Source organism: Tachysurus vachellii, chromosome 16 (assembly GCF_030014155.1).
Source record: "Tachysurus vachellii isolate PV-2020 chromosome 16, HZAU_Pvac_v1, whole genome shotgun sequence".
Classification (NCBI taxonomy): Eukaryota; Metazoa; Chordata; class Actinopteri; order Siluriformes; family Bagridae; genus Tachysurus; species Tachysurus vachellii.
In genome coordinates this window covers 18805941-18830243 of record NC_083475.1, presented here as the reverse complement: position 1 = coordinate 18830243, position 24303 = coordinate 18805941, and the positions used below count along the sequence as shown (strand labels likewise).

Genomic DNA, 24303 nt, shown 5'->3' with positions numbered 1-24303 from the left:
CCGATAACATTGAATGATATAAAGTGATACTGCACACGGAACATGATGTTTCAGAAAGACTAACTTCTTAAAAACATAAGAGATAATGAACACAAACCCGGAACAGGCGATTTGATTAAATATCTCGTCTAATAATCTATTAAAGTAGCTGAAACTTATTTGCTTTTAAAACTTTAAAAACTTTTGCTTTTGCATTTTGGCATGAAACCCTACTGTAAGTGCTAGTGAGTAAAGTACACCTGATTCTTCTGTTCACGTGATTAGAAAACTTCAGACTTAAATCAGGAGCTGTGCTGAATTAGGATCATGGAAAAAGCTGATAATAAATAAATAAATAAATAAATAAATAAATAAATAAATAAATAAATAACAACTTAATCATTCTTAGTGTAAAATTGAGGTGAATATGTTGTGGTCGTATTGTGAAGTACTTCAGTCACAGTAGTTCAGTACCTTTTTTTTTTTTTTTTTATAAATGTGATGCTGTGATTCATAACGACTAACTTTAGCCTAAATTTGTTGGTCTGGACATATGTACCAGTGCACACATGTAGTTATATATATATATATATATATATATATATATATATATATATATATATATATATATACATACACACACACACACACAAATTTCAGGTTTTACAGATTTATTTATACCCAAGTCAAACTGACTTACAGCACTGATGTTTTTTTTTCCTCTCCAGAAGTCAGGCTGTCATTTAACTCGGGTGGCTTCGATTAGAAATTAGTTCAAGAGAGGAAAATGCAGACCATCTGACACTGGAAGTCTGTTTCAAAGAAAACAGACGGATTTGCTTAAACCTGTAATCTAAACAGCACACATTTCTCAGTCTCGGACACGAATATACAACGAGACTTTACTTACTTTTGGATCCATTATAAATTAAATAATAAATAAATAAACATGTAAAATTCTACACTGAGGCTAAAGTTTATATTTGCTTCTGTAATGCTGAGTAAAGCTCCATGATCCATAGCATAATCTGGGGGAAGCGGATAGATATGAATTATATTGTAAAACGTAGGGGGTGAAAAAAATAAATGTGCACACGGTGTGAACGTGGGGCAAAAAGTAGGAACAATTTTGTGCTACAATTTGTCCAGCATTGAGCGCGCAAAATGCAATGCACTCTGACCACACACACACACACACACACACACACACACACACACACACACACAAGAGTTTAAAGAGTTAGTAAAGAGCTCCTAAAGTGTATCTTACTTGTTTGTCGGTCGCAGGAGGAACAGAAAGTGCGTCGTGGTCCGTGCGCCGCTTTCCAAAACTTTCTCCAAGCTCCAGAAGCTCTTACACAAAGTATCAGAAAAAGTGAAATGATACTCCTGGGAAGGTCTAGATGGGACTTCTTTGTTGTGATCCGTTTTTCCGGGCGCTTGTTGTTGTTTAGCTGCAGTGAGGTAAACAGAGAGGTAAACAGAGAGGTAAAGACTGAGGTCTGTGCGCCAGCAGTCAGGAGTTTGCAGTCGGTTCACTGTGTTGCTCCTCAGTTCCTCAGCTCTGATCCTCTCCTCTCCACGTCCTGAGACAACACTACAACGCAACAGGTGGAACCCAAACGTGTGTGAACTTTGAAGTGTTGTGGTGATTTTAAACACGAGGAGCGGCGCGTTCCCGAGAAATCAGATTCGCTCCAATACGAATAGAAAAAATCAGCCGCAAAGTAGTAAAGAATAAACCAAGAGAGCTGATCTCATGGTCTTTTCCAACTAGAAGTAAATCATCAAACCTACACGCAGCCTGTTTGATCTCCAGGCTTTTATGGGACAAGTTCACCAAAGTTTCTCTGCACAGCCGGGATAAATGCGCGTCCCCGCTTTCCAGCGTTAAGTGAACTGAGTTAGAGATTGAATGGGTTTGGATGTGAGAGTTTGTGAATAGGCCTGCCCTCCTCTTTACAGGCTGCTTCTCCAACCGCGTACTGCTTCACTAAACAGGGTGACTTCATGCTACACACAGCCTGATAGTTGTGCGCGCTCGTTTGTACAGTACCGTGCGGTTTGGGACGCGACCCGACACAGAAACGTCCTGAGAGTCTTCTTGGATACTGCAGCCAAAAATGTTTCACGTGTGTCCCAAACTAGTGTGTTTTAACATCCCATAGGCCAGTTCTATGATGTTACACACACACACACACACACACACACACACACACACACACACACACACACACACACACACACACACACACAATAATTAGTAATTTACAGTCAGTGCAGCTCTCAGGAAACAGCTTCCATCCAGGAGACAGTGTTCCTTGTTTTTTTCTCCTTAACTCTTCTAACTTAATTTTGACTTCTCTGCTATTTGGATTTAAATGGTGTCATGACAGCATTTTGATGAACACGTCTGGTCTTGTGATGTAGAAATACAGGTGACAGATTGTACAGATTGGCCTGGTGGTGCATGGTGGGTAGGGTAACGTTGCCACATCACAGCTCCAGAGTTCCCAGTTCCATCCTGAGCTCAGGTTACTGTCTGTGTGGATTTTCACATGGTCTCTTTGTGTTCTCTGGAAAAAAATGTAACGCTCGGTGGACTGAAGGCTTGAAACTGCCTTGAAACAGACTGTACACAGACCTGAAAATCTTGGTGTGAATAGAAGTGTGAATGTGTGTACGGTGCTCTGTGATGGACCACCGTCTCAAACTGGCTGTATTCCCACTTCACGCCCGGTGGATGTGCAAGGGATAAAGCGCTTAATAAACAAATGAAGACATTCATCTTGTTTGCAAGCAGAAATATTTTAGAACTTTTATTCATCCAAAGAGCCCTCAAGGAAAACTTTTTCCTAGGTGTGTACACACAAACCCAAGCTTAACCTCTGCATCCCAGAGAAAACATTTTGGCTCTTAGGTTTTCAAATAAAAGTTGCTTTATGAGGAGCTTCCTTTGAGAAACACTCCTTTAGTCACATCACCGTAAGACTCGATGTTGATGAATATAGCAGGAGCTCGTCTGCGTCAGGTCTTGATAATACTCAACGCAACAGTTTAACAGGTGTAGACAGATCTACGAGTCACACAGGCATACACACACACACACACACACCTTTGAATCACACAAAACTGTCTGATCTGTCACGTCCATCTCATGTCTGACTTTAAGCTTTCAACAGAAATACACAAAAAAATATATATATATATTGAGAATAAGTATTATTGATGATGATGATAATATTTGGAAAGTTATAAAAAACATGTCTATTACAAATTAGAAGGAAATAAGAGGTAGGTGTGTGTGTGTGAGTGAGTGAGTGAGTGTGTGTGTGAGTGTGCCCTGTTGTAGACTGGCATGCTGTCCAGGGTGTACGCTGCCCCGTGCCCAGTGTCCCCTGGGACAGACGCAAGGTTATTCGGTTTAGAGATTGGATAGAGAGATAGATGGATGGAGGTTTTTAAAAATCAGCACATTTACACCCCAATCATCATCATCATCATCATCATCATCATCATCAGTCAAAGACATCATCTGATAAAAACAACTGAAGATTGTTGTTGACAATAATCTTCAAAACAAAAACAATGATTGGGGAAAGTCAGTAAAAAATATAACTAATATTTCTCACCAGAGACTACTGTAATTCTTCTTGATTATTCTCTTTAATAATGTAGACGATTCCTGTGTAAACACCAAATATGAGTAAGTTTCCAGGAATCTGAGGCTCACCGAAACCGGACACGTCACCTGGCTGTGTTTTTGTTTCACCCCCTATTATAACTGTCCAGTTTCAGTTCCTGTGCCTACTGTAGCCTCACAATCTTGCTCTTGGTTAAATGGAGTGGAACCAGATGTGGTCTTCTGATGTCGTAGGCCGTCCGCCTCAAGGTTTGGTGTGTTGTGTGTTCTGAGGTGTGTTTCTGTTCAGGACGGTTGAGTTCTTTTGAGTTATCGTAGCCATCTTCTCAGCTCAAATCAGTCTGGCCCAATACTCCTTTACCTCTTATCATCACGGAGTTCACATCTGCAGAACTACTGTTCTCTCCATGCACTTTGTTTTTCCTGAAACACTTAAACCAGCTCATCTGGCACCAACAACCATGTCATGTTCAGTCCCTGAGTTGAGAGTTTCCCCCATTCTGACTTTTGAAGATGTACTGACCAGAAATGAAACGTTCGATTCCAGGGTTGATTTTAAGATCATAAGATCGATCTGAAGAAACTTTTAGGGCTTTAAGACATTCTTAAATATTACATTCCGAACGTACAAGAATACATTTTGTTGTATAGTCTTCACCATTCATTAATATCTAATATTTTCATTAATGGGTTCGACCCTGAAGCTTCACTAGCAGCATCTTTTGTTTTTTTTAAGGAATCTACAAACAGGGGGCACGGTGGCTTAGTGGTTAGCACGTTTGCCTCACACCTTCAGCGTTGGGGTTCGATTCCCGTCTCCACCTTGTGTGTGTGGAGTTTGCATGTTCTCCCCGTGCCTCGGGGGTTTCCTCCGGGTACTCCGGTTTCCTCCCCCGGTCCAAAGACATGCATGGTAGGTTGATTTGCATCGCTGGAAAATTGTCCGTAGTGTGTGATTGTGTGAGTGAATGAGAGTGTGTGTGTGTGTGTGTGCCCTGTGATGGGTTGGCACTCCGTCCAGGGTGTATCTTGCCTTGATGCCCGATGATGCCTGAGATAGGCACAGGCTCCCTGTGACCCGAGGTAGTTCGGATAAGCGGTAGAAAATGAATGAATGAATGAATCTACAAACAACCTTTGAGACTTTCCCTTCAGGGACAAGTTGAAAAAACTTTAAAGTTTAGTTCATTAGAAGTAATATATAACGTTTATAATATTAAAAAAAATCTACAAAATCCACAGCATTCATTTCAAATGATTTCCAGGTTTAGATGTTTATGGTATACGAACGATGGGAAAAGAGCGGGAAAGAGCGTATTTCTAAGGACCTTTATTACAGAGGACGGCAAGATTATAAAGTGGTGTTGATGGTTTCCTGCCCAATTTAAAGGGACAGCAGGAGTACAGGCAGAATTAAAGTTACATCTGGAAATTTGCAGCCAGTAACTGGAAAAGAAAAAAAACCCAAAAAATCCAAGCAGTTCCTGATCTGTCATTATTATATTTGAGAACTGTAAATATATTTAGTGCCCCCTGGGGATCTTTACACCCTGTAAATCACCTCCAACCCATCAGTTCACTTTCTGATTGTCCTGAAATGTATAAAATCCCCATTGTATCCTTTACATTCACAGATATACGGTGTGTCACCTTTAGGATACTCGTGCCGTGAGGGAAGCTTAGAGAAACACAGCGTACTGTATCCTTCCTATGGACATTATTTTATGCTGTTTTTTCTCCGTCGTTGTCGCTGTTGTCGTCTTCTCTTCCTTCACTTTTCTCTCTCCTCCTTTTCTCGCAATCAGTGCGTTTTTGGCTGCCACGGCTGAAACCACATCATTTCCACGCCCACACACGGTCCTCCTTATCCTCTCTCGCGCTCTTCTAAAACCAGATGCAGAAACGAGCTGCTATATATATATATATATATACATACACACTTTAAACAGAGAGACCTCTACAGCAGGCTCCTGTTTGGTTACGAGGCTCTGCAGGGCCGCAGCGACGACACCAATCACTGCACGGTTAGTGCGGCTATCGAGGACCTGCAAAAAAGCTGCTTCTGACAGAACTGCTCTTTTCTTCTCGCCCAGCCTGTGAGATTACGTGCACACTGCAGGACTGGCTTACGCCTCTTACGCTTTAAGCTGCTGAGCCTGATGTTTCCGCATGTGGTGACAAATCTACAAATAGAATTTTATTACAAAGGAGTGGAATAAAAAAAAAATTCATTGTGTGTGTATATGATGTCCTAATGACAAAAACAATTTTCTATTCACACAATATGAAATAAGTGAAATATATATAAATATTCTAATTAGTTTGTTTTATTGTTTTAGGATTTAAATTTCTCTACACTCAGTTTTATGCTATCGTTCTACAGATAAACATCTCCATAGACGGTGGAATGATTATGCAACTGTTTCTTCATTTCTTGGTATGAAGAATTTCTTTATGTTTCTTATGTAATAAACTATCATTAGGGGGACACGGTGGCTTAGTGGTTAGCACGTTCGCCTCACACCTCCAGGGTTGGGGGTTCGATTCCCGCCTCCACCTTGTGTGTGTGGAGTTTGCATGTTCTCCCCGTGCCTCGGGGGTTTCCTCCGGGTACTCCGGTTTCCTCCCCCGGTCCAAAGACATGCATGGTAGGTTGATTGGCATCTCTGGAAAATTGTCCGTAGTGTGTGATTGCGTGAGTGAATGAGTGTGTGTCCAGGGTGTATCCTGCCTTGATGCCCGATGACGCCTGAGATAGGCACAGGCTCCCCGTGACCCGAGGTAGTTCGGATAAGCGGTAGAAGATGAGTGAGAGTGTGAGAACTATCATTAATAAAATCATTTTATCAATGGTGACTTTCAGGGTCATGTTATAAAGCTGTGAGTTATAAATCCTGTAAGGATTCTGGACTAGAATTGAGAAAACTGATCAAAGAATATTGTATTCATATGAGGAAAGGAAATCGGCTGTAAGTGAAGCAACTTCAGACAGAATGTTTAAAGACCAGGCAGAGAAAGACGCGTCGCTTCGGTGTGTCAAGCTCGTCTTATCTGCTCAAAGTGTGTGTGTCTGGTCACGAGCGCTAAGATAAAGTGAAACAAATCAAGCACATTAAACTGCTGTTTTCATTTATAGCCCTGATCTAATCACCAACGGTTATATATTAAAAGATTAACCGTCACACTGGTTGAGTATACACAAAGGAATTTGTTCCCGGAGAAATGTCTATCTGAACGCTCCTGGAGTTCAGACGTACTTAAGATTTAATACGTTATTAAAAGTAAACCATAACACAAACAATTCCTGTGTATATGTTCATCATTTTAAGCGTCTTCCTGATATGAGTAAAAGAAAAGGTATGAAACTATGAGGGTGTGGTATGAGGCTCTAGTGTGTACCGTCCTGTTAGAACACAAACCGAGATGAGATGAAGGTGATTCTGTACGGCCAAAACTGCTGCTGCTCTCTGTGTCTGTGTGTGTGTGTCTGTGTGTGTGTGTGTGTGTTAAACCTGAAGGAAAGAGAAGGATATCTGAAAGCACTTGAGCTCTTCAGAAGATCTATCTTCAGTTCTATCTTCATCTCATCCTCACTGTGGAATGTGTGATGCAGCGACAGAATGAGTGAAAGACCTGCAAGGAAGACACAAGTGCGAGAGACACCACTAACACACACACGCACACACACACGGTAAAAGGAAGGACCCGATAAGAGACCATTCAAACGAACTGCACGAGTGAGTGTGGTGCGTGTTTGTTTGTGTCGATATGGCAACACCACACAAATAAAAACCCCACAAGACTCGGAGTGAGACGGCTGATAACGAAGTGTTTGTATTTACAAAAAAAAAAAAAAATGAACACAATAACGTCTCACGATGCTCAGCTTTCAGTTTTCTTTTTTTTTTTTTGGTACACAAATCTCCAGCTCTTACACAAACGGAGAGGGAAAAAAAGAAGAAAAAATATAAGGCATGAAAAAATATATATATAAGGAAGCAAATGAAACCCAGATATGGTAAAGAACTGTTTTTTAAAACATATTTTCCTTTATTAAATGTATTAAATTAAGGTGGAAATGGGGTAGGCACCCTCCAGGACTGTGACAGTGTGCTGGGGAAAAGGAACCACTTAATTACAATATTATAGATATTTTATAAATCCTCTGAAATGAGGATGTAAGATATAAGAGATATAAGAGAGGAGCCCGATTTGGTGGACTTCACAATGTGTGGTCAATCTGTGCATTCTGTCATTAGAGGGAGGAAAAAAAAATAATAGTAATAAAAAGGGGGATACAAAAACTCTCAGAAAGTTGCACGTCTTTGGTTTGACCTTCACGACTTAACATAAGGAGCCTTCAGTTCAGCTTTGGTTCATTTTAACAGTAGACTCGGCTGCATTCGGTGTCACGCAGACGAACGTGTCCTGATCCTTCAGCAGCTGTTTTAACGCTCTTTCGGTTCTCTGTAAACGGATGGGAACGGACGTGACGGATGCATGGAAAATGCGGAGCGTTTAAGTAAACAATGTCGATAGTACACGAGTGGATAAGTAAACTATTTAATAGAGAGCTACTTAAAGGGTCGTAACACGTGAGTGTCGTTTTTAAACACGAGCGCTAAACGACAGGAAACAGAAAAGCGTCCGGATTGTGTTTCACGCTCGAATAAAGCTGACCTGCGATCCAGAGTCACAGTTTTAGTAGTTAAAACAAGGCTAGGGATCAGCGAGCACATGTGGAGCACAGTCATGGAGGGAGGCTTTTTAACCCCTGAACACACGTAAACATTAGTGATTTAAAAGAAGAAAACAAAAACAACACTTTTTAATCTCCCACATTTGAACAGGATGTGGGGATAAAGAACCGAACGTAAGTAGAGTATTGAGCACATAGAGACGATACATCATCCACACGGTAACGCTTCTCACGATCTGTGTTAACAGCTTTTATTTGACACTTAGAAAGTATTTGAGAGATCGTCGTCTCGACGACGTTTTGTTCAGACGGACTTCTTCCCCCTTCGTAGACGACGTTGTGAGGAAAAAAAAACAAATAACAAAAACAAAACAAAAAACAACCCAACAACAGCACGGAGTTCAACTCGATTCGTCTCCCTTTATCAGCTGATATATAAATATAGATGCGTGTACGTGTAGGGGGGAGAGTTAAACAAGTCCAGGCAGAATTTCTCTGGCAGTGTTCTCATCGCTGAGTGAACAGACAAGAGCAATAGCAAATAACTCAGACTCTCAAAGATGAGCGCTGGCCTTTACTGTTGCGATCATGTCACATATTAGAAAAGATTTAGAAAAAAAAAAGATGAGTGACGGCGTGTTTTTGTGTGTTTATTTCTAATGATCCTCGGCGATACCGTCGACTCCCAGACGGCGTGAGCGGAGACCCGACTGCGAGCTCCAAACTGATAGATAATGGAAAAATTCCACAATGAAATGAGAAGATGAAGGATTGAGTATGGCATTGCTTTAAAAGACAACACTAGAGAACATTTGAAGGCTTCACCTCCCTTTCTATATGCACTTGACAGAGAGAGGGGGAGAGAAGAGAGAGAGAGAGAGAAAAAAAAAAGCTAAAGCAATGCCTTGTGCATAATTATACGAGCAGATGTGCTTCTGACCTGCCACTCTTCCAAATATGCAAGGCACCGTAACTTAAAGTGCGACGTGTAACTTATGAAGAATTAAACACAACGAACCGAGCCGGCTTTAGACGATATGAAGAATAAAACATCCTGAAAAACTTGAAGGTCAGTGAGAGAAGCTGAGAGTCACTACATATGACACGCAAGAGAGAATCTCCTCCTCCTCTTCCTCTTCCTCCAACACTTTCCCTCTCTGATCTGTTTCTGGTTACTCGGTCTTGTTTTCTGACTGAATTCGGAGCTGACTGGAGGCAGGCATCAGGGAACGTTAAGAGTGTGCATCATAAATCCTGCTTGTGTGTGTAAAAGTGGATGTGTAAGAGTGAGCATGTGCGAGAGGCCAGTGTTTAGTCTAAGCTTGGATACTCAGCCACAGCCCTGATAACTGAGCCCCATATTTCAGAGGCCGTAGAGTACCGAGCCAAAACACAGTGCACTCTGTGTGTGTGTGTGTGTGTGAGAGAGATGAGACGAGAGAAAAAGAAGCCCAGATTAGTGTGCATGCTCTGTCGCATAAAGAAACCCATCAGGATTAATCGTGGCAATAAAAACTGTAATAAAATCATTTGGGTTTGTGCCGTGCCGTCTCAGGGCGTTTCCTTGGTAATGCCAACATAAAGCGAGGCACCATTACGTACTACATCATTAAACACTGGCACAAACGGGCTCTCGTTAACCTTTGGATCATCTCATTTATACGTACGAAAAATAGAGTCGAGTGCAAAAGTTTACACCCCCCGTGGTTACAACTCGTCTAAAAATTCCCATCGAATTCCCACAGAAATGCAGGAGGACCCGTTTAAACCACCAAGCAAAATAAACCGCGGGAGACGTTAAAAATACAAAGAAAACTATTAGAGGATATCTAGATCACATTTATAACGAGAGAAGAATGCGAACTTAGACGTCGTCTTGTTTTCTGTTTGAACTTTCAACATCTTAACATAAGCAGTTTAACCGTTTTTGGGTATTTAGCGAAAACCTGAAAGAGCGAATTGGATTGCGCCTGCACAAAAAGGTGCCAGACAAATGTTACACACTGAGGATTGTGTGTTTGAGTAAAATAGACACTCTGATTTTGCACGTTTGCTTTAATAATAATTTTTAAAAAAAAGCAGTTTGGTGTGTTACTGCTTAAAAATGAAAAATACACGACGGTGTCAAACACGATTAGATTTAATCTACTGCTGACGTAAAAAGAGTCACCTGAGAAACTAGTGACTGTGTGCGCAAATGAACATGATCCAAAAGCAGGGATTATGTTTGTAGACATTTCAAAACATTATATTTCTTTATTGAGATATATTAGTATCTAAAAACATGCAGTTTTCTTAAAACGATGCTCCAATTATAAGTAAACAGAGCCTGTAGTAATATACACGCTGTTTTTTAAGGTTGATCGTCTTTAATCTTTGTAACTTGCATCCGGATACGTCTTTGACTACGTGTTTATGATTTAAAAAGGGAGTTTATCTCGTATCACATGCCAATTTAATGTGTGTTGTTTGGGATCTTAAATAGAAACCGTTACCTCGTCGGCTAATGGAGAGATACGTGCTATAAAATCACTCGAGTCCATGTTTGAGTAAAACGAAGGTATTTCTCTCTTATCTGTCTCCTTGTACCTGTTTGGTGGCATGACTGTGTGTGTGTGTGTTAATAAGAAAGATAAAGCCTTGCAGAGATCACAGACGTGGAAATATACCGCACTGCTTATCGCTGCAATGAAACGCAGGACTGCACGTTGAAACCGAGAGAGATGAGAGACGAGAGCACGTCTCTGTGGGGTACGTCTCTGTGTCATCCTCATCTGTGGGAGAATCCACTCCGGATGAGTAATTGATGAGGCAATATTTATGATGAGTTGACCCTGCTTTCAGACACCCTTGGCCCTGGAGATAGAGACTCATATAATCATAAACGGTGAGAAGATTCACCTTGTGTACGTGGGGACAAGGGGCTCGAGAGCAGGAGACATAGAGATAAAGAATTGCGGAAACCCCCCCCTTTGAAATAAGAGCGATTTGACTTATTTTCAAACAGCAGAAGTAACAGTCACTTGGGTGAAACGCTTATTCAGGATACTATACAATTTACATAATACACCACCTGTCCTGAACCTCCCTCTCTCTCTCTTTTATATCTATATCTATATCTGTAATAAAACTAGGTGTCAGGAACTACTCCTAATCCTGCTAATAATAATAATAATCCCTTTTCTAATTTCCTTAAAAGATTCAGACAAACAAACGGTAGCGGCAATAATCCTCAGAACATGACGGTTCTTCTCCTGCTCTCCCAGACGATTTGGGCAAAATTAAAATACAACTCTAAAGGGAATTCTGGGTAGTAACAGGGTTATGGATTGACCTACAGTGCTGAATGATGGGATTTGATACAGTAGAGAGCAAACGCCTCTAAAGTGAATTCACATGACTCACTCGATATGCTTAGAAAAAGAGAAAAGGACGTTTTCGGTGCTCCTGCATCTGGAGGCCATCAGAGAGCAGATTTATGGACTCGGAGAGAGATGGAAAGAGAGAGAGAGAGAGAGAGAGAGAGAGAGAGAGCGAGAGCCTCTTCATGTTAAGGGTAAGATGTTTTGGTTTCACTCATACTGATGGACTTAATGGACTTCTACTTTAATACTGCACCACACCACTTCATCTCAGTGTGTATATGTGTGTGTGAGCGAGCTGTAAACATGGAGGACTTGGAGCAGTTAACCAGCACAGAGGAGGATAGGTAGGTGATGAGAGACAGTGTCATGAGACGTCTGATGCAGGAACGACCCCCACGAGGCTTGTTCAGCTGTGCATCCTAATTTACACTCCAGCTCCTTCCTGTCTGGCGTCTGGAAGTGTGGGTTTAGATGCACGCTGGTGTCCTTGAGCTCGTAGGGTTGAGTCAAAAAAAGAAGAAGAAGAAGAAGAAAAAAAAGAACGGGGTGGGGGAGAAGTGGAAGAGAGTGCGAGGTCACGTTCAGCACGACTCCTCCAGTGCGTTGACGACCTGCTCCAGGATGTCAGGGCAGTGGTCTGCGATCTGCTGCAGGACGGAGTTGGCGTACTCCTGCAGCTCGGCGCTCTCTCGCTCGCATTGCTCCAGCTCTGATTCCAGCTGCAGAGGAAAGGAGAAGATCATCAGCTTCATCCACTCGCGTCATTTGCAGCACAGTATTATTATTATTATTATTTAACAAGGTCTTGTTAGTAAGGAGTTAAACACTAAGGCATGTTCTTATAGGAAACTGATCAACAGTCTGGTCGGTGTGACGCTGTTCTAATACAACAACATGCCCTAGAGCATGTACTCCTCTTATACCAGACTGATTTAGCAATATGTGGCAATAACTATGTGTTATACGTGTTAGCCACGAGAAACTGTCCCTTCCAACAACAGCCTTTTTTTATATTACTTTTTCTTGAATTTAATATGATGTGCAATCCTCAATCCTGAAGACTTTCCCGTGACAAAAAGACTAAACGTTATTCTTAGAAGAAACTTCACCATATCAACAAAAACAGTCCCGGTGAATGAGCTGCGATTATTAGAACATTTAATACAAACTAACTATAGTTAGCATTCCAAAAACTACAATTAATATGACAATTAAAATTGAATCTCAGTCTAAAACTAGCGCTTGGTATGGTGATTAAGACCCAGAGGTTTCCCATAAGCCCTTGGCATTGTTTGCTAGCTCAGCAGCAGGTAGCTGATGCTCGTATCGGCTGAACTGCTTGTGTGAGTTATACAGCATTGCATGGGCAAGTACAAACATTCGTGACCTTGAAGACAATGTTGGTTTCAATCTAAAGTCTTATGGTCATCGAGTCTAAAACATAAAGCTGTAATATGAATTAGACCCTTCACGAATGAATAACAACACGATTTAGAGCTTGTTATTAAAGTCGGTCGGATTTAACGAGCGACTGAAAGGATTTTTTTCCTCCCGTCAATTTCCGGAACCCGACTCTGTTCCTTCTGCCCCACTGTGAACACAGAAGCCTATCTGGGACGAGGAGAACTGAAAAGAAGTCGAGTGCACTATAAAGTTCTCAGCTCAGACCAGACCAGGAGTGTCTGCATGCTGAAAAATGTGATTGAGCACAGATGAGGTGCAAATAAGTCATGAAAGAAAAAAAAAATGGAGATAGAGTGAGAGAGAGATGTGAGAGTTCAGGATGGTGTGAAGCAGCAGTCAGCTTCTCCTTCTGCTCTCTCCTCCACCTGCTGACTGTGTGACTTCCCGTTAACACTCGCTCATTAAAACAGTGCAGGAAAGGCCCGTCTCTGCAAAGTGCATCATTTAAACCGTTCTAACACGGCTTTGGGCTTGGAATTCGTTTCGATGGTTTTAATTTTCCGCTCGTTAAAAGAAGCTGAGGCTAAAAATAAGTCTTTAACATTTTTACTGAATCTCGTGCGCTAATGATAATCACAGGTGAGAATGTCATTAATACTCAGAGCTGCACAGGCGACTTGGACCAGCAGGAGAAACTGGAGCAGTGTGATGGCCAAAGATGCCAAGTGGTCTAAAAAGTACGCTATAGCAGGAGCAGGTGCCAGACCAGCATTTTCTCACACGCTCATAAACACACACACACACACACAGGTGTGAGAGAGGCCCATTACCCATTAACACTCCCGCTAACACAATGCACAAACTAATGGGAGAAAACAAGGAGAAAAAATATAAAGAGGGGAGTAAAGTTATGTGCCAAGAAACTAAAAAGATTTTTGTGCCAGTGGTAAACCTAAATGTTTAGCTAAATTAGAAATGAAGTACGTGAGTAAATAAATATAAGCTAAAAAATATAAATAAGGTATTAAAACAGTTCCCATAGTATGATTGATAAGACATTTAAAACTATATGTGTGTAATATTATATTACTATATAGTTATACTAAATATTATCTAATATTTTTTAGTATTTCAATAAAATGTTATTATCTTTAATTACTCACTCACTCACTCACTCACTCACTCACTCATCTTCTACCGCTTATCCGAACTACCTCGGGTCACGGGGAGCCTGTGCCTATCTCAGGCGTCATTGGGCATCAAGGCAGGATACACCCTGGACGGAGTGCCAACCCATCGCAGGGCACACACACACTCTCATTCACTCACGCAATCACACACTATGGACAATTTTCCAGAGATGCCAATCAACCTACCATGCATGTCTTTGGACCGGGGGAGGAAACCGGAGTACCCGGAGGAAACCCCCGAGGCACAGGGAGAGAACATGCAAACTCCACACACACAAGGTGGAGGCGGGAATCGAACCCCCAACCCTGGAGGTGTGAGACGAACGTGCTAACCACTAACCCACCGTGCCCCCCTCGCACCAAACTAATTTGGGAATTTATTTTCATTTAAATCCATAAATAAAAATAGTTTTGGAATTTTGTATAAAATTGAATACAAATAAAGGAGGCGTTTAAAATTCCAGTTTCTAAAGCTATTTCTACACAAATGTGTGATTGATTAACTCCTTTGGACAAAAGGTCAGATTTAGCTTCTGTCTTATCTCTTCTATTGAAGCACGTGTTTAGAGAACGCTCCGTGTCGTCGAGTCCATGACAGCTCGAGCAAAATAGGGACATAACCCAAATAATCCATGTAAATATTTCCAAAACTACCGACCACTCAAGTTGTTGCTGAGAATATTGCTGAGAACCCCCGAGGCACGGGGATGCAAACTCCACACACACAAGGCGGAGGCGGGAATCGAACCCCCAACCCTGGAGGTGTGAGGCGAACGTGCTAACCACTAAGCCACTGTGCCCCCCTTAGCTTTATTTACTTAAAAATAATTAATGCTTATCAAAAAATAAGAAAAAAGTTTTTATAATAATAATAATAATAATAATAATAATAATTATTATTATTATTATTATTATTATTATTATTATTATATCATTTGGTTTTCTTTCCTTTTTTTTTTCCTCTTGGGTTTTGAGTCCAGCGTGTCCTAAATTTCACTCCCAGTTCTGGCTACAGTGAAGAATTTTTATTTCAGTGAATTGCTCATTCCTCTAGCGTTACCCAGCAGGACCTTTAATCGTCCGCCCCAAATTTTCCCGAAAGGTACTTGGGCCTCTGTGACCAGGCGAAGATCTGATGTGCTGCAAAACCTTTAAATTGCCTTTCAGATCTAAACACAGTCCGTTGATCCAAAATCCGAAGCTCTATACCTGCAGACCATTTTTGCAAAGAAAAAAAAAAACAACACACACACAGAGAAAGCTGTTTTCTTTGGCTTTCCCAAATTTAACAAGGCTAATGCTAAAGACATCTGTAACAATAACGAAAGCACATATTCATACATCATAAAACACACTTCCTCTTTACGTATTTTCTTGTGTGCTCCTGGATCGAATGAACGCTTCATAATTAATAAAACAAAACAAGGTTTGGGTGGTTTAGATGGCGCAGTGCAGTTCTAGCTGTCAGGCCAGTGTTTGTACAAGTGCAGGGCAAACATGCCTGACCAGCAGTGAGAATGACAAGCATCCATTCCTGATACACAGAGCTAGTGCTAATGCTACGCTCCGCTTGCTCAGGCTCCGGATGGAGGAAAGTCCGTGACGGATAGGACCGAGAAAGACTTTCCATATCTGGGCCTCTGCGCCAAGACGAAATGGGGAAAAGATTAAATTCTAAAGAAAAAAACAAAACAAAAAAAAAAAAACGACTGGAAGGGGCAATCAGAATCTAAGTGGACCTGCAAAAGTTTATACAAGGATCCACACTGGCGTTTACTGACATTTAATTTCAGAAACATGGCCAAGACTCCACGCTGAGTGTCAAATTCTGAACTCTTACATCTATCCTCGATAGAGCACACGATTAAGAATAAGACTGAAATATAGATTCTGACATACTCTTCCAGCTTAGAGGTTCAGGTCTCGGGAAGTGGTTTCAGGTCCATATTTAGACTTCCACGTCGGGCCTGAATGACCCTTTGGGAAAATGGGACACATGGGAAAATGAAGACACAGAAAAGAGGAGCTGGTAGAATAGAAAAAGAAACTTGGAGTTGTACGAGGAGGGTTAATGAGGCTCATCGGTGGTTGATATATGGTGCTCGACGCGAGGCCGACGGCTGCAGTCATGCTGTCTGTCTGAGCTCCATTAAGAACACACAGCAGGGAAGTGGAGAAGGTTTGGGGTTCAGAGCTACCTTATAAAATCTGGAAAACAAAAATCCCACTGGAAGAACTGGAAGGGGTGGAGCAGAGGACCGTGAAACAGCGATACACTCACATGTTAACTAGCAGGTCAACCTACATCTAGATAAACCACCATCCTGCTGGACACTGACTGGAACCCATGACCCTTGGTGGGTTTTAGCAGGGAACAAATCAGCTGTCATACAGAGAGAAAATGTGATGTTTCTCAAAGTTATGCTACAAACAGATGCGTCTATCCTTTCCATCAAGCCTTAATATTGAAAGTCGTGGCTACACGTTCATTCTGCCGAGCCAACAGCTTCCTCGATGCTTTTTCGATTATTTTACCTTTCTATTAGATTTTTAAACAGGTCGAATTTGCAGAACATTTGTAGACTTCGCACATCAGTCACTGATTGAAATGGTTTTCACAGACCGACGTTTATAATTCAATTATTTCTTTGTTCTTATGCCCCGGCATCCTCCATTGTTCTCAGTAATAACTCTGTGACAGTTTTGGCCTGTCAGAAATCTGATCTCGCCACATCTACACTATAGAGAACGATCTGCACATGCAAAACCCTCATTACGAGTGGAAGTGATGCAATTAAACTATTTACGCAAATTATTCTATGTAAATAACGTAGGAGACCCCCCACTGATTACACATGTGATTTATAAGCAAATTTATACCCGGTATTTATGGTCATGGTAAATGTTTCCACCGATTGAGCACGATTATAAATACGCACTATAAATACAGGAATGAGATCTGATAGTAATAGTGAAATTCAAAAGAAAAACATCCTAAAATGTTTATTAATCCGACCGAGCCTTAGAACTTTGAGGCTAATTACTGCGCAGCTGAACATCCGTCAGATGGAAACAAACGGGGCCTTTCGCTAGACGCTGATTAAGACCAGAGTTTAGGCGAAAGAACGAATTTCAAAGGCAAATTTTCACTGACGATGTAATGTGTTCTAAGATTAGTCCAAGACCTCGACACAACTCGGTGAGGGGAGTTAAAGAAAAGGAGATCTTCGGGGGGCGAGCAAAACCGCAGCGAGACCCGCTGTCGCTTCTCTCCGCTTTACTATGTCTACTTAGTAAAGATCCCCTGAAAAAACAGAGCAGTAAAGATAACATGAAGCTTAAAGATAAGAAGAAGGTATCTGTCTCATTATCTGTCTCCCAAACTGGTTTCCTTTCTCAGCCTTGACCCAAAACCCCGAGGTGGAGAGAGGCGAAGGAGGAAACAGGAGTGAAATAGAAAGAGAGGATGTTTTTTGCTGTGTGTGTGTGTGTGTGTGTGTGTGTGTGTGTTTTTCTCTGTTATCACAGTGGATTCTTAGTGCGTGTTATCACACCTTTACTGCTAGGATGCTCTCTGAGCTCCAGATAAACAGCAGCCGGATTACAGCGAGTGCAGAAACGACTCGACTCTCTCTACACGTGTAAAAAAAAAAAAAAAGGTTGACGCAGAAAAGACCTGCGTTAGCAACCGTGCTTTTATATTTCACACAAAACAGGATTGTGCCTGACGACATCCAAAATCTCCTACATGACATGTTCTTTCTGCTCTTCCAGCCTTCGTCCCCATGTTGCTCATCAGGTCTAACCTTCGAACCCTTCGTCCCGCCTTCTTGTCCTGACTTACATTTGTCTTTCCACCTCACTTCCCCTTCACACCGCCCCAGAGAGAGTGAAAGAAAGTGGAGAAAAAGAGAGACGTGGACATAAATTAGGCCGTGAGCTGAGTGCTCCCCTGGCATGCTGGTTAAATCAGAGGGATAAAGATGACGGCCATGGGCAAGCCCTGTCCTTGGCTGGATCCAGACTGAGTTTCCATCAGTGCCAGGATAAAGAGAGGTTGGGGGGGGAAAGAGACTTAGGGGCTAGGTCTAAAATTTGCAGATCTGCTAAAGCAATCAAATCTCTTTCAATAAATCTGCATAAAGTGAAAAAAAAAAAAAAAGAATAAAATAGATGACAGACTTTCCTCTAAATGTGACAAGTATAAAAGCAATGATTCTCTGAGTAGGAAATGGTGCTTTTCACTTCAGCAAAATTAGACATTAGGCTTTAACTGTGTAAACTGCTTGCTTTTAAGAAAATCCCACCGAATCTCCGGGTGCCCCTTCGTCCCCCCCCTTCAATAAACCGAGATGAGGTCACTGCAATATTCCCTGATTCTGTTGAAATCCCCTCACCCCAAGCCAGAGCACTAATGCTCCCCAGCGGAGTTCCTTTTCTGGCACCGCAGTGGAATGTATCCCTACGGTGTGTCTTACAGCCTGACAGCTCCCCCAAACCACACCTCACCTCTCCATCGTCCGGCGCAGGTACGTGAGGTTAAGGGGTTAAAGGGGAAGGCGTGGACTCTGATGGAGTAGACAGATTGTTACTATATGTGAACTGATGAGGAATGAAAAGAAATGAAATGAAATAAATCTCTAAATACAAGAAAATGAGCTGTAATGTTACTATAAACAATGGATTTGTTTACTAAGATCCCAAATAAACAGTAATAGTGTGTGTGTGTGTGCAATCAAATAAATTGTAAGATTTACGAGGAACATGTGCATCAAAACTCGCATGAGGTTTCCATCAAGCGAGATGAAATGTGTTCAGAAACACTGATTATTTTAGAAGGTTAAATCAAGCAATAATATATTTTTATGGTCTTATAATCCCTGCCCTTTATTTGTATTATACTGTACACACAGTCGAGGTTCCTGAAGTAGCCTTCAGTGGCATCAAATCTCACTGCATCCATCAAGGCTAATTATCATGTTTAGCATAAAGTTTTTCCACCTTTAGCCAGAAATGAGCCGAACTCTATATTCGTTTGGACAAAAGGGTAAAGACAACGTTGCTTTTTTTTTTCTGAAGGACAATGCTGTGCACTTTCACTAGTGCATTTTCACTTCATATTAATTTCTTTTCATAAAGCATTTACATTAAGATTTTAGTCTTTACTTAACTCAGTTCTCCAGACTTTCCTCTGTCTATTTTTACACCGTGCATTGGACACTCTAGACTAACCTTCATGACACTCCCTTATAAGACAAGAGTGGACTCGGTGGAGCCTGGACTTTGCCCCGACGGTGAAGGGTTGCGGTTGCTGCACTAAACAGAACCGGCCGCGTCTGATTAAAAATGCCTGAGGTTAAGTCCGATCTGTGCAGCACCATCAATCAAGTAGAGCCGTGTTTCTGGGCTAAAACGTCCAGGAGCGGACGCACAAGTCACACCCGATGCCAACCACAACCGCTGGATGAGGTCAAACAGATTGGTGGTGCTGAGTATCGAATACAATCACAATGAAAGCTTGGTTTGCAATAACTTCAGCGCACACGCCCACCACAAAATAACAAAAACCTGATTTGAAACTTCTATGCGTCTATGATTTGTCAGCACTTAGGTCATGTTTTCAAAATTCTACAAGTCTGTATGAAACTAAACAAAAAAAAAAAAATTTTTTTTCATTTGCTTTGCATTTAAGCTCTTAAACCAAACTACCATTAAATTAGGGAAAGAGAAAAGAAGAATAATGTCCTTTAGATTTCATAGCTAAAGAACAATTTGGGAAAGGATATCATTTGGGACGGACAGGACACAAAAAAAAAAAAAAAAAAGACATTTTCTTCATGCGCTTTATTGATGGAGTCAATTTACCTTCTTGTGTGGGACGTTTATGAATCAACCTTGACTACAAAACTGTACTTTTTTTTTTTTTTAAATACATTTTCAGGAAAGTAAACATTTCCGGTGTTACGAGGAATGCAGGCAAGACGTTGATGAACATTTGTACAGTGAAGTCCAAGAGAGGCCTCTAGTGAAACACTTTCAGTAGAAATGATATTCTCAGCAACAACTTGAGTGGTCGGTAGTTTTGGAAATATTTACATGGATTATTTGGGTTATGTCCCTATTTTGCTCGAGCTGTCATGGACTCGACGACACGGAGCGTTCTCTAAACACGTGCTTCAATAGAAGAGATAAGACAGAAGCTAAATCTGACCTTTTGTCCAAAGGAGTTAATCAATCACACATTTGTGTAGAAATAGCTTTAGAAACTGGAATATTAAACGCCTCCTTTATTTGTATTCAATTTTATACAAAATTCCAAAACTATTTTTATTTATGGATTTAAATGAAAATAAATTCCCAAATTAGTTTGGTGCGAGGGGGACACGGTGGGTTAGTGGTTAGCACGTTCGTCTCACACCTCCAGGGTTGGGGGTTCGATTCCCACCTCCACCTTGTGTGTGTGGAGTTTGCATGTTCTCTCCCTGTGCCTCGGGGGTTTCCTCCGGGTACTCCGGTTTCCTCCCCCGGTCCAAATACATGCATGGTAGGTTGATTGGCATCTCTGGAAAATTGTCCATAGTGTGTGATTGCGTGAGTGAATGAGTGTGTGTGTGTGTGCCCTGTGATGGGTTGGCACTCCGTCCAGGGTGTATCCTGCCTTGATGCCCGATGACGCCTGAGATAGGCACAGGCTCCCGTGACTCGAGGTAGTTCGGATAAGCGGTAGAAGATGAATGAGTGAGTGAGAGCGTTTGGTGCAAGTTCAGACTTTAGGACCGCACTGTATTTATGTCTGCAGCGTTGTGAATGCATGGACTGTGAAGCTGTACATCACAGTATAATACATTCTAAGGTAAAGCCTGCAAAAATATGCCTAAAATACACAACAAAGTTTATTGCACCGAGTAAACTAGATGGAAAGATGTGCAGCCGATAAAGTGTTTTGGGTGTAGAAGACTAGAGCTAGTTTTTTAGTCTCTACTGAGATATGTTTGTATTTTGGGGGGATTTTTAGGGGACTAGTGATTGATGTTTATGAAGTGCAGAAAAGTGCACTCTTTAGACTGACTAAGACTGATCGTATCTTCTGAACAAGCTGACACGGCAGCGTAGGCTTTTCTTCCTGCTAATCGGCAGCTCGTCACTCTGCGGAAGTTCCTGTGCTGCTAGTAGCTCTTTAAAAGAACTTAACAGCTCACTACACATGTGTAAAAATCCATTACTCAACCAGGGAGGTTCATAAATGTCTTCTCTTAAGTCGGGATAATGGTTTTTTATTAATATGATAGGTCCTCTGTGTGCTTTGGCGCAGCTAGTACGGCTGCTGACCGGCTAAGCCAATGATAGCAAATACCTGAGACGAAACTTTGAGAGGAGGAGAGGAATTCGTGGAAAGATCAAAAGTGACGTTTTCCATGTTTAGCTCTGCCTGAAACAGCAGTCAGGACGGAGACGTGAAGTAGATGTGAAGTTTGTTGTTCGGAACAGACGGCGGATTTTGTTCAAGCCCACGGTGACACCTTCATCTGTAGGGGACTGATTTTTGGTTTTAGCCTCAGCACAGACGAGTTCACTTTTACTTGGTGGCACACTGATCTGAGCTACACAGAACTTAAAGACAGAACTTTACACGGTTCTGACACGAACGCTACTGTAGCTTCTGGTCTGTTTGCAGATATTTTCACATCAGTGGAAATAAGTTTGCTGAAAGTGTAATATAATGCACAGTTCGCTGCGGCCTTGTTCTGCCATGTTTACTCCCATTTCCTGCCTGTTTAAATTAGCCTGCATTTATGCTCCCCAGGATTCATGGCCCTGTCAGCCCACAGCTGGCCACAACAGGCTTCCGGCAGCAGACTGCACTGTGAACAGTCACGTATCCACCACCGCAGCTCACAACCGCTCAGCCGGGGTGCCACATTCACACCAAACCTTCTCTTCTAAAATAAAGCAAATAAAAATAAGAGCCGATCGTCCCAAAACCGTAGGTGTGATGTTTGCAGCTTGTACAGTGAAAAACTCTCCGTGAAGCTGTTGTGTAGTGACCGAACATCTGATGCGTCACTCAGTTACAGAAGCAGTGAAAGTTCTGGCAGTAGAAAAAGCTCTGCTGGCTGTTGGGACACTGATATCCATCGTAGTTTCTCTCTGACCCTGTGTGATGTACGATATAAAGAAACTGATTCGCTTAAACAATTTTTCCTGAATTGATCAAAGCAAATAAAATGGATATGCAGCTCTGGCTTGTCCAAACCGACCTCTCCGAGGAGTCAGAGAGGAAGAGAGACAAAAACAGATAACGATGCGGGAGAGAACGGACACCGGTACAGATTGTTTTGACTAGAAATGTACTATCTAAGATCAGCACCCATTTATTTGTACTACGTGCAGTCGAGTGCAAAAGTTTGCATACCCATAAAAAAATTAAATAAACAAAAAATGCAGAAGAAATGTACAAAAAAAAAAAAAAAAAAAAAAAAAAAGTACTTTACACCAAAACGTTTAACAGATTGCTTAAAATAAATAAATAAATAAATAAATAAAAATAAATGAATAAAAAAGGCAGAATAGAAAATAACAGGGTAAAATTGTGCATCTCGGCTTGTGAGAGTGAATTATTCTCTAACGCATTGCAGGCCCACCTTTTGCCTGTAGAACTGTCTCCAGGGACAATTTATCCCACTTCGAGGTTAAGAGTACAGCGTGTGTGTTTGGTTTCCACGTCTTGGCGGACACTTTCTTTTTATTGTCTCGCTTATTCCTGATTTTTTTTTCCCTCTCCTAGTTTTCTCCTCTTGTTCTGTTTGTGTGTGTGTGGATTCTTTGCTGATTCTGGATGTCATTTTGGATTCTCTTATTTGTAATATTCCTCTCCATTTTTAGAGGATTTAGAGGACCTTCGGGTCGTGTTTTTTTTTTATTTTTTTATTGTGCCAAATGATTTTAGATCGTAATAAATAATGTGGAGAGGATTGATTATCATGACCAGTTCAGATTTGCTCATAAAGACTTAAGCGCTCTAAACTTAAATGTACCCAAAAGTTATGTTCTTTGTTCGGAGAGCTTATTACTGTTGGGTCGCCGCCGAACGTCTAAAAGACCTTGTAGTAAGTCAGTCACTTGAACAGAAGTGCTACATCTTGTGAATGAAAAACAACAACAACTAATAAAACAACATTTACAGCATAAGGGAGAGAAAAAGGTCATAAAACTAGAACTGACCACAACAGAGGACGAGCAGCGGTCTGGATGGATAGAGTCTGGCTGAATGTGTGACATAAATGGAGGGGTGTGAGCTCGTTAAAAACAAGTGTGTGTGTAAATGTGTGTGTTTAAATTTACTGTCTGGATCCTAGTGAAGAAAAAAAAACCCAACCCATCCTCCACGCCACTCGCGGTATTCTTGCAAGACTAGCAAACACTTTGCCTTTATTATGAAAACTATAATGCTGAAGCAGTGTTACTGGAATATAATGGGTGGAGAAAGTTGGGTAGGATTTAATTACAATCCAGTTCACTTAAAAACCTTTTATATGCTTCTAAAGTACACACACACACACACACACACGTATGTACAGTATATAAAGTGTGTGATTTGACTGGATGTCTACAGAGTTTACGTTTCACTCGTACACCCGAACAAGAAGTAATGTGCAGAGTGTATTATAAAAGCTTTATGCAGAGGGATTTGCTTGTTCACATGACTTCACGGGTCTCAGGACAGGAAACTAGTGTGGATTCAACTGCTGACTAAAATAGTGTATCTGTTCTGAGCAGAGGGGCACGGTGGCTTAGTGGTTAGCACGTTCGCCTCACACCTCCAGGGTTGGGGGTTCGATTCCCGCCTCCGCCTTGTGTGTGTGGAGTTTGCATGTTCTCCCCGTGCCTCGGGGGTTTCCTCCGGGTACTCCGGTTTCCTCCCCCGGTCCAAAGACATGCATGGTAGGTTGATTGGCATCTCTGGAAAATTGTCCGTAGTGTGTGATTGCGTGAGTGAATGAGAGTGTGTGTGTGTGCCCTGCG

At 41.5% G+C, this 24303-nt stretch overlaps 2 protein-coding genes across 4 annotated transcripts in view; both read right to left on the bottom strand.

The window, feature by feature from the left end:
• wnt5b (wingless-type MMTV integration site family, member 5b) overlaps nucleotides 1–1857 on the bottom strand; it is a 125759-nt gene extending 123902 nt beyond the window's left edge. For both annotated transcript variants that reach the window (XM_060889526.1, XM_060889527.1), the window contains exon 1: nucleotides 1250–1857. The gene's annotated coding sequence lies outside the window, so the exon portion shown is untranslated. The remainder of the gene's footprint in view (nucleotides 1–1249) is intronic.
• A 5748-nt stretch (nucleotides 1858–7605) lies between these two features.
• erc1b (ELKS/RAB6-interacting/CAST family member 1b) overlaps nucleotides 7606–24303 on the bottom strand; it is a 209838-nt gene continuing 193140 nt past the window's right edge. For both annotated transcript variants that reach the window (XM_060889071.1, XM_060889072.1), the window contains one exon: nucleotides 7606–12405. In XM_060889071.1, the coding sequence (XP_060745054.1) occupies nucleotides 12268–12405 (138 nt within the window). In that variant the 3' untranslated portion in view covers nucleotides 7606–12267. The remainder of the gene's footprint in view (nucleotides 12406–24303) is intronic.